Source organism: Jaculus jaculus, chromosome 10 (genome assembly GCF_020740685.1).
Source record: "Jaculus jaculus isolate mJacJac1 chromosome 10, mJacJac1.mat.Y.cur, whole genome shotgun sequence".
Lineage (NCBI taxonomy): Eukaryota > Metazoa > Chordata > Mammalia > Rodentia > Dipodidae > Jaculus > Jaculus jaculus.
Window position 1 is genome coordinate 15,933,955 of NC_059111.1, and position 14,911 is coordinate 15,948,865.

The 14,911-nt window shown below is 52.6% G+C and overlaps 1 protein-coding gene across 1 annotated transcript in view; it reads right to left on the reverse strand.

The window, feature by feature from the left end:
• Window positions 1-14,911, reverse strand: part of Anp32a (acidic nuclear phosphoprotein 32 family member A) — a 48,281-nt gene that overhangs the window by 7,623 nt on the left and 25,747 nt on the right. Inside the window, exons 2-3 of the mRNA XM_004662571.3 lie at window positions 963-1,112; window positions 626-748 (exon numbers count right to left, since the gene is read on the reverse strand). Of these exons, the coding sequence (XP_004662628.1) occupies window positions 626-748; window positions 963-1,112 (273 nt within the window). The remainder of the gene's footprint in view (window positions 1-625; window positions 749-962; window positions 1,113-14,911) is intronic.

The window sequence follows — 14,911 nt, forward strand, 5'->3', positions numbered from 1 at the left end:
GACCATGAATCCCGTTTCCAGCCACTTAGTGTAGTGAGGGAAGTGAGCCGAGCCAGAACTGCCACCCGGTTCTCTGAGGCTCTGGTCATCATCCAGCCAGGGCACTCTTCACATATGCAGACAAAGGCCTTCCCAATGCTCAACTCTCATCCCGGAGTTCTGTGTTGGTGCTGACCCTGTCCCACTAGCCTTGGCCAGAAACCCCTGGAACAAACAGGGGTTTCTGCCCCAGAGTCAGCTTAAACCTTGGTCTACTCCTCCCTCCTCTGAGTGGTGGGGGGTGGGGTGGGGTACACGTGTGGAGCCAGCCAGGTTGTGAGGCCAGACAAATGACAAAGCCAAGCTAAACCTGAGGGATGAGGCCCCGGACAAGGGACCACCGCCCTGGGCCCTGCTTTGCACTGGATGCCCACTCGGGCTGGGTGATCTTCGTCAAGCTATGAACTTCTTTGGGCCTCAAGTTTCTTGAAGGACTGAGCAGCTCCCATTCCAGCTAACAGCACCATGAGGAGAGTTGAAGAAATGTAAGGTAAGAGGGAAAACAAGGCTAAAATACAAACGTACAAGTGGTACCCCACCGCCTCTCACCACCCACACGGAGAGGGGAGGACCCAGTGTGACTCACCAGTGGCTCTATCGTGCTGAGGTCTTTAATTTTGTTGCCGCTTAAATTTAGATGCGTAAGGTTCGGACACTTTTCTGCCAATACTTCCAGGCCCCCTGAGATTTTGTTATCGCTTAGTTCAAGCTAAACAAGACAGAGAGAGGCAGCAGGAACGGTTTTTAACAAGAAGGCTCTGGGCCCAGGGACCACCCCTCCAGCCAGCAGGGAAGGGAATGCCCTCAGGGAACGGCCCAGCGTGCGTGGGCACGCACCTCACCTTGCCCTCAAATTAAGCCCCCCACACATGAGGTACCCCACCCCGCCGAGCCTCCCAGCACCCAGGCGCTAGGCCGTGTACCTTCTTAAGTTTGTTTAACTTTGGTAAGTTCGAGATGGAGGTGAGGCCTACGTTGATTGTACTTAAGAATTCCAGTTCTTCAAACTCATCTGTGAGGCCTTTGATTTTGCCTTCGATCGACCGACAGTTGTCCAGGACAAGTTCTTTCACCTGGGAAGGGAAGGAGCGTGTGAGGGGCAGTGGGGAAGAGCCAGGGGGGCCTTGCAGGGGGACAGGAGATGGGCCCACAACGCCACTGCTTCCAAGGGTTCCAGCACTCCGCGAACGGGTTGTGTCCACCTGGTCTTTCTGCCATTAGCAGGGCTGGGGCCGGGGAGTGCTGGGTTCCTATAGGACCAGGAGGCCACCCCAAAAGACAGCTAGCAGGCTCTGCTGCCACTGAGGCTGAGGGGCTCTAGTTTGGAACAACAACAACAACAAAAAACAACACACAGACTCCCTACTTCCCACTGACACTGGCTGCAGTGCTGGCCCCTCTGCCTGCCTACAGATGTCCCAGCCAGGCCACCCTCTGGTGGCTCGGTCCCCACCTTTCCCTCCCTCCACCTGCCTGGCCCCCCTGCGTACTGGTTTCTGAGAAGCATGCACGCACGCACGCACACACGCGCGCACACACACACACACACACTCAGTCTCACCCACTCCTTTAGCCACGGCTTGCCCCCTGCCCCTAGGTAGGGAACAGCAGACTAGGGGCCCCCTGAACTCTCCAGCCTCACACAGCGCCACACAGCAGAAGTTTCCATGATGATGGACGTGGTCTGTGGTGGTGTCCAGGAGTGGAGCCATGAGTCACATGTGGCCATGAGCCCTCGTGACAAGGTCAGGAAGCTGAGCCTTTGTTGTTATTTAGTCTTTTTGTTTGTTTGGGTTTTTTTTTTTGTTTTGTTTTTTGAAGTAGAGTCTCACTGTAGCCCAGGCTGACCTGGGATTTACTCTATAGTCTCAGGGTGGCCTTGAACTCACGGCGACCATCCGACCGCCTCTGCCTCCGAGTGCTGGGATGAAAGGCGTGCGCCACCATGCCCGGCCTTGTTATTTAGTCTATTAAGTGCCCAGTAAGGCAAGGCAGCCTCCCTGGACCACACTCAGGCCCAGCAAGTGGGCGACGCGGAAGGAGAGGTGACACACACTCCTATACAACTCCCGGCCAGGGGCCAGCAAGGTCTCAGGGGCAACTCTGGAGGCACCTCTGTGACCCTGCCCGCCCCCACCTACTCCTGCTCAGTTACGGGTCCAAAACCTTTTCCCTTGTAGTGGGTTCACAGGCTAACCCTGCTGCAGGGAACCTGCAGACTCTGGTGAACATGTCAAATGACAGGCCGGTGGCTCTCAGGCTCGGGACAGTCCAGGAGCAGGGTGACCCCAGGGTGACCTCAGTGCGCCTAGGTGGCCAGGCACTTGAGCAACCTGCCTCCTCCGGACTGAAAGAAACCTGTACTGAGGCACCGAGGGCGGAACCCAGGTCCGCACACACGCCAGGCAGGCACTGTCACACCCAGCCCTTTTTATTCTGTGACAGGGTGTCACCGAGTTGTCCAGACTGGCCTTGAGTTCACTCTGTAGCCTAGGCAGAACTTGAAACTGCAATCCTCCTGCCTCAGCCTTCAGACTAGCTACGATTACCATCCTATGTCACCAGGCCTGGCTGGAAGTAACCTTAAAGGCGACCCCTCTTGGCACAGGGCTCCCAACCCTCCTGGAGGAGTTACTGGAAGTTAATGGTTGCCGGGGGGGGGGGGGGGGGGGGGGGGGGGGGGGGGGCAGGAGACATTACCAGAAGTGATGTAGCCACTGTAAATTGTGTGTGCTCTGAGAATAATGCCCACTTGTGCTCATGTAGGCTACTATGATTAAACACACACACACACACACACACACACACACACACACACACACACACGCAATGCAGAAAAGGGATCCTTTGGTAAGAAGGGATTTAATGCAAGTGTGACGGGGGGGGGGAGGTCAAAGCAGTGGGAAGGGTTATGATCAAATTATATTACACGTAAGAACTGTCGATAAAAAATTGGTGACAAAGCCGGGCATGGTGGTGCACGCCTTTCATCCCAGCACTCGGGAGGCAGAGGTAGGAGGATCGCCATGAGTTCGAGGCCACCTGAGACTACAGAGTGAATTCTAGGTCAGCCTGGGCTACAGACCCTAGTTCGAAAACAAAACAAACAAAAAAATCAGTGGCGAGGAAGGAGACCATTCTTAGTTACACCTAGCGCTTCAGTGGGGTCCCTGCAGCCCAGGACCCCCAGGACACAGCATCCCTGATGCCGAGTGGATGTGCACACAGGCCAGACCTGCACTGCTCACAGGGCCACCTGTTCTTCTGCGCAGGCCACCTTATCTGGCTTTCTTCCTTCTGGGGGAACGGTTCTGCTAGGTCCTCCATGCCCGTCCCCGAATCAGCCATCTCTAGCGCGTACAGGAGAGTTTTTGGCAAAGTACCGGTGGGCAGGGCTGTGCGAGGGTTCAGCGGGCAAGAGCGCAGACTGCGTAAGCACGAAGGCCTGGGAGAGGCCAGAGAGTCATTCCCAGCACCTCCTTCCCACCTTCGCAACCTGGGTTCTACAGGAGGCAGAAGAGACAGGAGAGCTGCCGGGGCTCTCTGCCGACCAGTCTGCATGGCTGGCCCAGTGCGACTCCACCTCAAGGAAACAATGTGTAACACCCAAAATTCTCTGTGGCCTCTGCATATGCAGGCATAGGGGGCGCACATCTGTGCACACGTGTGCATATCACACCACCCATAACACACATGAAAGGAAAAAGAAAAGGTGGGCCAGAGGGCAGAACAGGGACCATGGGGATGTGTGGGGCTGTGAATTTTACTCTTCCCTGGTGGACAGAGCACAGGGCTATGGGCAGGAGAGTGACTTCCAGGTCGAACCCACGGGAAGGAGAGCCAGAGAACAGATCCTTCCCACAATTCCCAAGCTCCAAGCCTGTGCACTGACCAAGTTCCTCCTACCCAGACGGATCTGGCAGACGAGCAAGCGCGGCACCAGAGGCCAGAGAGCCTGCTCAAGCCACCTTCTCAAGGTCACTGGTAAAAGAGCACGTAGCAGTAAGTCCTGGGGACCCTCTGCTGGAGTGCAGTGCAGACAAAGTCCACAGCCAGAAGCCAGGCTCCGGGCAAGCAGATGGAGGACGAGCACCTCTCGGCCAAGGGGACCCAGCTCCTCTGTGTGTGCGAAGTGCTGCGCTCACGACGCCCGGTCCACCATAAGGAAAGCCCAGTGTACCCTCAAAGGTTACAGGCATATGGGTTTTCTAGGCTATTCCAGGGCTTCTCTTCTTACTGCTATGAGCCAAGGAGGAGGGCCTCAGTGGTGGGGAGGTAGTCAGGAAGTCACCTCTTTCCTGGAAAGGCACAGGGCACTGTCCCTCCCTGCTGCCAGGGCAGGCTCCTTAGCATTCTCACAGACAGCCAAGCCACCAGGCCACTTTCCAGCACCACACCCACACTGGGTACCACTCCTTTCAGGGACACTAAACAAGTTACCACAATTAATGCTTTCATTAAAAGCAACTGGCAAGGGCTGGAGAGACAGGTTGGCTTAGCAGTTAAGGCGCTTGCCTGCAAAGCCTAAGGTCCCAGGTTCAATTCTCCAGGACCCACATAAGCCAGATGTACAAGGTGGCGCATGCACCTAGAGAATTCATTTGCAACAGCTGGAGGCCCTGGCATACCCATCCTCTATCTTCCTCTTCTCTCTGCTTCTTTCTCTCTCAAGTAAATAAATAAAATAATTTTTTTTAATGGGCTGGAGAAATGGCTTAGCAGTTAAGGCGTTTGCCTGTGAAGCCAAAGGACCCAGGTTGGTTCCCCAGGACCCACATAAGCCAGATGCACAAGGGGCACATGCATCTGGAGTTCATTTGCAGTGGGTAGAGGCCCTGGCATGTCCATTCTCTGTCAATCTTCTATTTCTCTCTCTCTCTCTCTCTCTGCTTGCAAATAAAGAAATAAGATGTGTGTGGTGTGTGTGTGTGTGTGTGTGTGTGTAACAGTAGTGAAAGTCTGTAATCCCAGGCTGAAGAGACAAGACAAGGGATCTGGATGATTTGCTGGCTAGCCAGTTAAACTGAATTGGTAAATTTTCAGGTTCAGTGAAAGACATATCTTGAAAAAATAAGGTGGAAGTCCAGACATGGTGGCTCACACCTTTAATCCCCACACCTGGGAGGCTGAGGTCGGATTACCAGGAATTTGAGGCTAGCGTGGGCTACAGAGTGAGTTCCGTATTAGCCTGGACTAGAGTGAGACCCTGCCTCAAAAAAGCAAATAAATGCCAGGCGTGGTGGTACATGCCTTTAATCCCAGCACTCAGGAGGCAGAGGTAGGAGGATCGCTGTGAGTTTGAGGCCACCCCGAGACTACAGAGTGAATTAGTGAATTCCAGGTCAACCTGGGCTAGACCTACTTTGCCCTTACCTTGAAAAACCTTAAAACAAACAAACAAAAAAAGCAAGTGGAGAGCAATGGAGGAAGACATCTGCGGATGCTGACCTTGGGCCTCCACACACACATGTGTATGCACACACAGAGACACACAAGCACTCATGAACAACAGCAACAACGAAAGATCTTCAATCCAAGACAGCAAGCAGAGGTCTCCTGGAAGCATTGCTAACATTCCCAAGTGTGGGCCACACCTCCTCCCAGGTACTCAATTCTGCAGGCTGCCTGGCCGGAGCACTTCCTCTAGGCCCCTCCTGGAACTGCTCCAGCAGTGGGGAGGACACTACTCCCCACCCTGGTGACACGGCCTCAGTAAGCAGGCGCAGGGCCCAATCGACCTCAGAGGGACCAGTATCCCTGCCCTAGCGAGGCGGAGCCCCCAAGCAGCGGAAGTTGCTTCCAGGGCCTCTAGGAAACTCTCTTGGGGGTTCTCTGGAATCCCCTCTGTTTTGGTGTCTCCTTCCTGGTGGGGACTGGAAGGTGTTGGGCACAGGTTGGGAGAGAAAAAGTTGGGAGGGGACAGGGCCTGTGAGGTTATGGTTATTACCAAAATGTCAAACCTTGAGGGTTACAAAGGGGTGGAGGCAGGAGAGCTGCCCGTGAAGTGTCTGAAATGGGATAAACAGGACAGAACAAAACCTTCAGCCTTCGAAGCCTTCATGATCCCACCAAGGGCAGCCACGGGGAAACTGGAGCAGGGGCAAGGGGGTAAAAGTATATATATCTTTATCATGCATATATTAATATAGATTACACATATATATACATACACATCTATGTAATATATACATACAATTTTAAAACTTTAACATATATTTATTAATATATTTAATCATTAAGTTTAATAAGATACATTAAATTAAAAAAAAAACTTCAGGCCAGGCGTGGTGGTGCACACCTTTAATCCCAACACTCGGGAGGCAGAGGTAGTAGGATCACCAAGAGTTTGAGGCCACTCTGAGACTACATAGTGAATTCCAGGTCAGCCTGAGCTAGAGTGAGACCCTACCTCGAAAAGAAACAAAAAACAAACAAACAAAAAACTTCAGGGCTGGAGAGATGGCTTAGTAGTTAAGGCACTTGCCTGTGAAGCCTAAGGACTCAGGTTCGATTCCCCAGTGCCCACGTAAAACCAGATGCACAGGGTGGCACATGCATCTGGCATTTGTTTGCAGTGGCTAAGGCCCTGGTGCATCCATATTCTCAATCTCTCTCAAATAAAAAAATAAAATATTTGGGAAGGAAAAAAAAAACCTTCAGCCCCACATTGTGTGGTGGCTGTCCCTCACGCCTGCCTCCAGCGGGTCTTGCTTTCTTGGAATGAGTTACAGGCCTGGGGACCCACCCTTCAACTGCTATCATTCCAAGCCATTTCCTCTGTACTTGGGGCTTTGGCTCTAACCCTTGCATGTTAGGAGAACATCCCTTTTGCATGCAGGGTGTGCTCTGCTTTAAAAAGGAAAAGGAAAAAAAAAAAAAAAAAAAAAAACGAAAGAAAGAAAGAAAGCCCATTTCCCCTGCCAAGTCCTGGGTGTGAGCGAAGTGCAAAGTTAAAATTAAACTGAAAATTTGTACTTTGGGTTTAGTCAGTCGCTCTCCCCGTTCCACTGGCCATTTAAAAATATCTAAACGCAGTTACTCTGTGCAGCCCAGCAACCAGGATGGCTGCTCGCTCACACGGGAGGCTGCCAGTCCCATTCTGCCCCCAAGCAGACATCAGTGGGAAGGTTTACAAGAAGCCAGACTGCTCCAGCTCCCCCATTACAAAAAAAAAAAAGAAAGAAAGAAAAATGTTGTCCCCAAAGCTTGGGTTTGCCAGTCATTTCTCACCAGTGGGAGCTGAAACTTCCAACGGTAAACATGAGAATATTATTACTCTCCCGAGTGACTTGTTTCAAAACCATCTTTACAAATTTCTCAAATGTGACCTTTCCTCTGCATTTCCAACATCGCAATCCTGGCCACTGTCACCTCAAGTTACTTCAAGCTTGCTACTGCCTCCAAAATGAGGTCTGCGTGACCTCGGGGAAGGAAGATGTGGTTAGCCTGGACTACTGGTCACAGGCCTCAGCCCAGAGGCTGATGATGCCCACCAACTGTGAGCTGACTGACCTCACCTCTGTCCCTTAGGCCCCAGGCTTCTCCCTCTGTAGGAAGGGGACGGTGACATCTGTTTAATCTGTAAAGTGCAAATTCTAACCTTGAAAACATGCGCAGTTCTTGAGCATCTGGGAAAACGTTCAAGTTCTTAGACATGACCTACAGGCCCCTCTCCCTTCCTCTGGTATCCACACGGCCCTACCCCCTACCCTCGCGCTACAAATCTAGTTCAAGCCTCCCTCCCAGTAAGCTGTCCTTGCAGCCGGCACAGAGCATCCAGGCTGGGCTGAGGGCAGCAGCTGCATGAATCATTTAATCGTGTATTAAGCATCTGATCCTCCTGGAGGTCAGTGACTGCCCTTCTCTGTAATCAGCCTAGCGGGGAGCGCATGCCAGAGCAGCGCTTAGTAAATGTCCTGTTTATTGTGTCCGGCACAATGTTAGGTACCAAACGGCCCTGACACTCACAGTCTAGCTGGTGGAGTCACTGTCGTGTGAGCACTGCCTCTGGTAAACAACAGCACCTGACTGCTTCCCCACGGCAGATCTGCAGCCTTGCTACTGGCCTGACCCGCTGCACAGCACACAGGGTTCAGCTCTCTCCACGCAAGGCACTCTCACCCATTGTTGGCTGAGGGGACACAGAAGCTGTGGTGAACCAAGATGGGCGAGGAGGCGGGGTCCTTGTTAAGGACAGGGTTGGTGACTTGCTTGGAGATGACCCCTGGCCGGTAGACTGCAGGATGAGGTGGGGACAAAAAAAGCATTCTTTCAAATGCCCCCTGTATATAAGAGGGTGGAAAGGGGGCTCCCAGCACTCTGATAAGGAGATACTGTACTGTCTCTATCTGCGCAACATGAAGGCCCGGTACAAAATAAAAATGTGAGTATCAAGCCGGGTGTGGTGGCACACGCCTTTAATCCCAGCACTCGGGAGGCAGAGGTAGGAGGATCGCCCTGAGTTCGAGGCCACCCTGAGCCTACATAGTGCATTCCAGGTCAGCCTGGGCTATAGCAGGACCCTGCATTGAAAAACAAACAAACAAAAAGTGGATATCCTAGCTGGGCATAACGGCGCATGCCTTTACTCCTAGCACCTACGAGGCAAAGGTAGGAAGATCACTGTGAGCTCGAGGCCAGCCTGAGACTATACAGTAGATTCCAGGTCAGCCTGGACTACAGTGAAACCCTACCTCGAAAGACAAAAAAAAATAAAAATAAAAATAAAAAGGTGTATATCCTGCTCAAAATTTATGTAGAATTCTACGACGGTGCCAGCCATGCGTGTGCGCGGGTCACATGACCATGAAGCTGGCCCTGATTAGAATGGACAGCTTGGGCCTAAAATAGCCCTCTAAAGAACACAAGCACCGGGAAGGCTCGGAGTAAAATAAAATCAAACGAACCATTCTTTACTTTTCTAGTGCTTCCTGTGGTAAACGAGGCATTGGACTCGACAGAGGGCAGACCATGGAGTTAGGACAGGCCCGGCTCCAGTTTTGAGTTTCTGCTTCTAGCCTATCTCTGCCTCCCGGGGCTTCCAGTTTCCTCTACTCACTGTAATGCTCAACCACCTAGGGCTGCATTAAAGGAAATGATGTGGTCAGCTGAGAGCATCCCCGGCATGGAAAAGGCCACTCACCTTCCCTGTACCACCAGCTGGCCCTAGCGCTGTGTCCACCAGCATGGGAACAAGGGAAATTGGGGATCACAGTCGCCAAGCTGCCAGCGAGGCTCCTAGAATGCTCGGGGCCTCCCAGTCTGTTGGAGCGTCATGGTGTTAGGCTCACACCATACCCTTTTGCTCTGAACTCGTAAACCCTGTTCTATCTGCTTTTCTAAATCAACATTCAGCCTTGACTTTCTTTTCCTTCTCGGAGCAAGAATTCAGTGAATATGCTTGTAGCTTTGGTTTCAACCTTGTCAGTCCCTGACCAATTTAGTTTTCAGGTTCCAGCCTTGGCACAGAAGAGAAGACTCAAATCAAATTGACCCTGTGTGTTTTTGGTGCTATGGGTTTTAAATAGGTCAGCTTTTAAATGGGCCATCCCCTTGTTGCAGATCCCATTTCTAGCTAGAAGGCCAAATTGCTTGAGACACCAAGGTTTTAGAGATAATGGGCACGTGCTTGTGATTTTTGTTGTTTAAACCATAAAAAAAAAACAAAACCCACATACTTTTGTTTGCCAGTGGGTATGGCAAAAACCTACAAAACTCAGCCAGGCTGCAAGGGCCCGAGCTTTGTGAGAAAAGTTAAAGCCATTTTGGCTACAAGATCTCAGGGATCTGAGGCCAGTGGCTTTCTGACCACAACCTGCAGGGGCATTTTACAACATGTTACACTCCATGCACATGTTTTTTGTGTGTGTGTATAAGCACACAAGGGAAACACGGCAACTTACTTTTATCTAGCTCAGTCTCCCCCGACCCCAAGCCCCACCAGAGGAAGAAACAGATTCCAGAGTCCAGGAACTTCTGGGATGGGTGATTTTAAAAACCAAACACAACGGCCGGCTGGATGAGAATCACGGTCCTGCGTGGGAAGCCGTGGAGTCCACGGCCCACCCTCCAAGCCCTGAGGCGGCCTGGGCTCGGCTGCATCTCCATACCACGCAGGACCCAGGAGATTCTTCGCTCCCCGGGGGGCGGGATCCTAAGTAAAGTGGTCCACCTTCCCCCTTGGTTCGGCCAGCGCACCGGCTGTCAGCGGATCCCGGGGATCCGAACTCAGGTACTCACGCGGGCACGACCAGCACGGTACCTACACCGAGCCCTCCCTGCGTGGGGAGCCGCTCGTACAATGGGGCTCGCGCACGTGGCCCGGGCGGCGGTGACGCCATCGCCGTCCTTATTATTTTCGGAGCAGGAAGGCGGGCCGAGGAGCGCGCGGCGGGGAGGCGGCCCGCGGCCCCGCGCGCTCATTGGCTCCGCGCCGGCGGGGGCGGGACCAAGGAAACACCAGCCCGGAGACACGCTTTGCGGCTCCCCCGGGCCCCTCCCCGCTTCTCCCGCTGAAGACAGCTCCGCAGTACCTGGAGACCCTGAACCTTGCAGAGCCATCTTTCCCCAGCCCCAATTCCGGGCTTTAGCTGCCGCGCCCTAAGAAGTTCCTCTCTCCTCCAGTTTGATGTATGTCCCACCTCCTGCAGGAAGCCTTCCCTGACTGCACAGCCACTCCCCTCCTCCTTCCTGATTTCAAGGAAAATTCTCAGGCTGGCAGGAATTACGACTTTGGGAGGGAGGTATCTACAACAGTGAGAGGGAGATGGGGGTTCTGGAAGTAGCAGACGACCGGACCCAAGGAAATACCTATCCCAGCAGGTTCCACTTGCAAAATGAGGCTTCCTTCCTGCCTTCTGGAAGACCCCAAGAGACAAGCAACTGAAGCCAAGTCCCATGAAAGTACTAGCCCATGTGGGACGACATGGAAGGCATGGACGGGGTGTCACATAAATGATGACTGGACTTCCACCCCTGCGGTCACTGAACTCTGGGCTCTGAGAGAAGTCCCTAGCTCATCTGGGCCGCGGTCTGTTTTCCACTGGGCACTGGGGCTTGAGTACACAGATGCGGTCCTTCCTTCTGGCCCCAACATTCTATTCTGTGAGTCCACTCGAACTGGAGTGTCCAGGAAGAGGATGGAGAGATAGCTTAGCGGTTAAGGCGCTTGCCTGCGAAGCCTGAGGACCCAGGTTCGACTTTCCAGTACCCACAAAGTGGCACAAGTGTCTGGAGTTCATTTGCCATAGCTGGAAGCTCTGGTACTCCTAATCTCTCTCCCTCTCTCTCATCAGTAAATAAATAAACAAAATATTTTAAACTCAGGAAGGACTCCTCCAAAAGATACAGGTTATGGACCTCGTGATCCAGAATTTACCATGGAGGGTGTCAGAATGGAAATCCGATGTGGGGCAATTATCCCAGGTAATAACTAACATGGGAAAATCAGTCAGTGAGTCCCTTGAACACATCAGGATCACAAAAACAGTCTCCAGAGGCCAGAGGGTCTGGACAGTTCGAAAGGTCTGCCACCGTCTAACTGATCCTTGTCAAAGCCAACTGGAGGCCAGGCCCCTGTAGGCGCACGCCTTTAATCCCAGCACTTGGGAGGCAGGGATAGGAGGATCACTATGAGTTTGAGGCCAGCCTGGGACTAGAGTGAATTCCAGGTCAGCCTGAGCTTAGAATGAGAACCTACCTCAAAAACAAACAAAAGAACAAAAAAAGCCAACTGGAAATGGAGCAGATGTCCCACCTGGAGTTTCCTCAGGGGGTAGGGAAGAGTGGCCAGGTCCCATCACCACTCCTAAACCTCCATGTCCAACCCACCAATACCATGATTCATGACAAAGGCCACAGCTGTCTAGATGATCTTATTAAAGAGCCACAACACTGTCCCATGCAAGGGCGGGGTGAATGCTAGAGTGGAGGGGACCACACATCACATTGTGCCTCACTGCTCCATGTCCAGAGCATTGAAGGAACAGAGATCAAGGGCAAATCCACAGCAGGGCTCCCAGAAATGCTCGCTCACTGCCCCACTCCTCCTCCCCACAGTCTGCCCGCTGTCTCACGCGGCTGCTAACCTCCCTCATCCACAGCAAAAAAGCCATGAGGCCAGCTGGCATTGCGCGTGCTGTAGGAATCCTACCTCGCCTGCTCCTCCAAGGAACCAGTTCCCGCACACCAGGGCTGACAGCCGCAGCATGGAGTCTTTCTCCCCCCAGGGACCCCGCTTCGAGAGGCTGGGCCTCACCCAGCACATGCCTGCCCAGTGGCCACACTGGACAGCCCTTCAGGGCTAGCTTGAGGTGTCGTAAAAAACGGCTCTGTAGAAGTGGTCAGCGTCTCTAGAAGGCACCGCCTCCCCACTTTGAGAGGAAGCAGCACCCCACTAGAACCGCTCTCAGGCAAATCAACTGGACCAGCTGAGGAATGCCATTGACTCAGGCTGCTAAACTCAGAAGGGAGGCTTGAACACTTGTAGACTCGGGTATTGGCTAAGAAAAATCCCATTAGGGTCTTTTGCGCATCCCAGCTCACGCCCCCCTCCCTTGGGTGACCCATCTACTCAGGAACCAAGGCATTTAGACTCAGAGGCCAGGACACTGTACCCTTGTTGTGGGCTGTCACCTTAAGAGAGAGAGAGAGAGAGAGAGAGAGAGAGAGAGAGAGAGGGCGGGCGGGCTGGAGAGATGGCTTAGTGGTTAGGTGTTTGCCTGCAAAGCCAAAGAATCCTGGTTCAATTCTTCAGGATTCTCTGGATGTACAAGGGGGCGCATGCGTCTGGAATTCGTTTGCAGTGGTTGGAGGCCCTGGCACACCCATTCTCTCTCCCTTTCTCTGTCTGCCTCTTTTTCTCTCAAATAAATAAATATATTTTAAAGAGACACAGAGACAGACAGACAGACAGACAGACGGGTGTGGTAGTGCACACCTTTAATCCCAGCACTCAGGAGGCAGAGGTAGGAGGATCCATGAGTTCGAGGCCACCCTGAGACTACATAGTGAATTTCAGGTCAGCCTGGGTTAGAGTGAGACCCTGCCTGGGGGGTGGGGGGATGATTCACAGAACTAGAGTATCCGTACTACAATGCTACCTCTAGGAACTGTGGTGTCCGGCTCAACTCCCTGTCCACCTGAATGAAGGTCCAGCCAGCCTAGGCCCCCACCTCACAGACATGGGCCTCGCCACGTCCAGGGCGACCTCCTTGAAGCAAGAGGAAACATTCAGCAGGGGCTGTCAGGGGAAGAGCCGAGGCCTGAGCTGGTCTTGGCCTCACACACCCTGGCGGGATCCCTGCAGGACCGGAAGTACATGAGAGGCAGGGAAGAGCAGATGGCCTCAGAGGGAGAAGAAACCTCGACCTTGGCCTCTTGCCCACTGCCTCTACCCAAACTGACATGACAGAAGGGGAGCCTGCGCTGCTGCCGGGGTGCCAAGAGCCTGATGTCCAGTCCCCAGTGGGGAACTGCGCATTTGGGCAGAACCATGAACCAGTCACACAGAACAGCCTCACAAACTCCCCAGGGGCGGGCTCTCTCTCTCTCCAACAGAAGTGAGCAGCTCTTTCTCCCTTAAGGCAAAGGTGAAATACAAGAAAATACAAGAAGTAAATAGGAGTTGCAGAGTTCTGACTGGAAGAGTCTGATAAGCAAGAACAATGGAATGAGGAAGGGCCTGGAAGAGGCACTGGGTGAGGGGGACTGAGGCAGTCAGAAAATCCCAGCACTGGGGAGGCAGAAGTAGGGGGATCGCTGTGAGTTCAAAGCCACCCTGAAACTACATAGTGAATTCCAGGTCAGCCTGGGCTACAGTGAAACCTTACCTCGAAAACAAACAAACAAACAAACAAAAAAACCAAACCAAAGGCATGGTGGCACATGCCTTTAATCCCATCAGAGGTAGGAGGATGCCCAAGGGCCTCTAGCCACTGAAAACCCCAGACACACACAGCACCTTGTGCACATACATGACCTCCTTGTGCTTCTGCCTTACGTGGAGTTGAGGGAGTCGAACCTGGGTCCTATTTTTATTGATTTTTATTTTATTGATCGGTTTTACTAGAACACAGGCTGAGTTCATTGTTGTTCAGACCTGTAGCTGTTTTGATATCAAAATGTTTAAAAACAAAATATAGGGGCTAAGTGTGGTGGCACACACCTTTAATCCCTGCACTTGGGGCAGAGATGGAAGGACCACTGAGTTCAAGGCCACCCTGAGACTACAAAGTGAATGCCAGGTCAACCTGAGCTAGAGTGAGACCCTTCCTTGGAGTGATGGCTTAGCAGTTAAGGTGCTTGCCTATGAAGCCTAAGGACCCAGGTTTGATTCCCTAGTACCCACAGAAATCTAATCCCAGCAGTCAGGAGGCAGAGGTAAGAGGATGGCTGTGAGTTCAAGGTCACCCTGGATGCCCAGGGTGGCACATGCATCTGGAGTTTGTTGCAGGGGCTAGAGGCCCTGGTCCATTCATTCTCAATCTCTCTCTAATAAATAAGTACAATATTTTTAATTTAAAAATAAACAAAATATACAGCCCAAACCCTTTAGGACTTGTGAAACATCAGAAGGGCTAGGAGACTGGATAAGACCCTCCATCTGTCCCCTGTCACATGTCCACACAGACGGAGCCGTGTGCGTTGTGCTGACGGAAATAAGTGGGAAAGGGACGGAGTGAGCTCTAGGGTAGATCGCTTGCCTGGTGCAGATGAACACACAAGGCTCAACACTCCACCCCCAGTACTGCAAGGGGAGAGAAAGATTGCGGGGGGGGGGGGGGAGAAAAAAAACAAAGTTCCTTGATGTCAAGGTTCCAAACCACAATGGCACTTGACAAGACACAACCTTAAATCCTGAACTCCAAAAGGG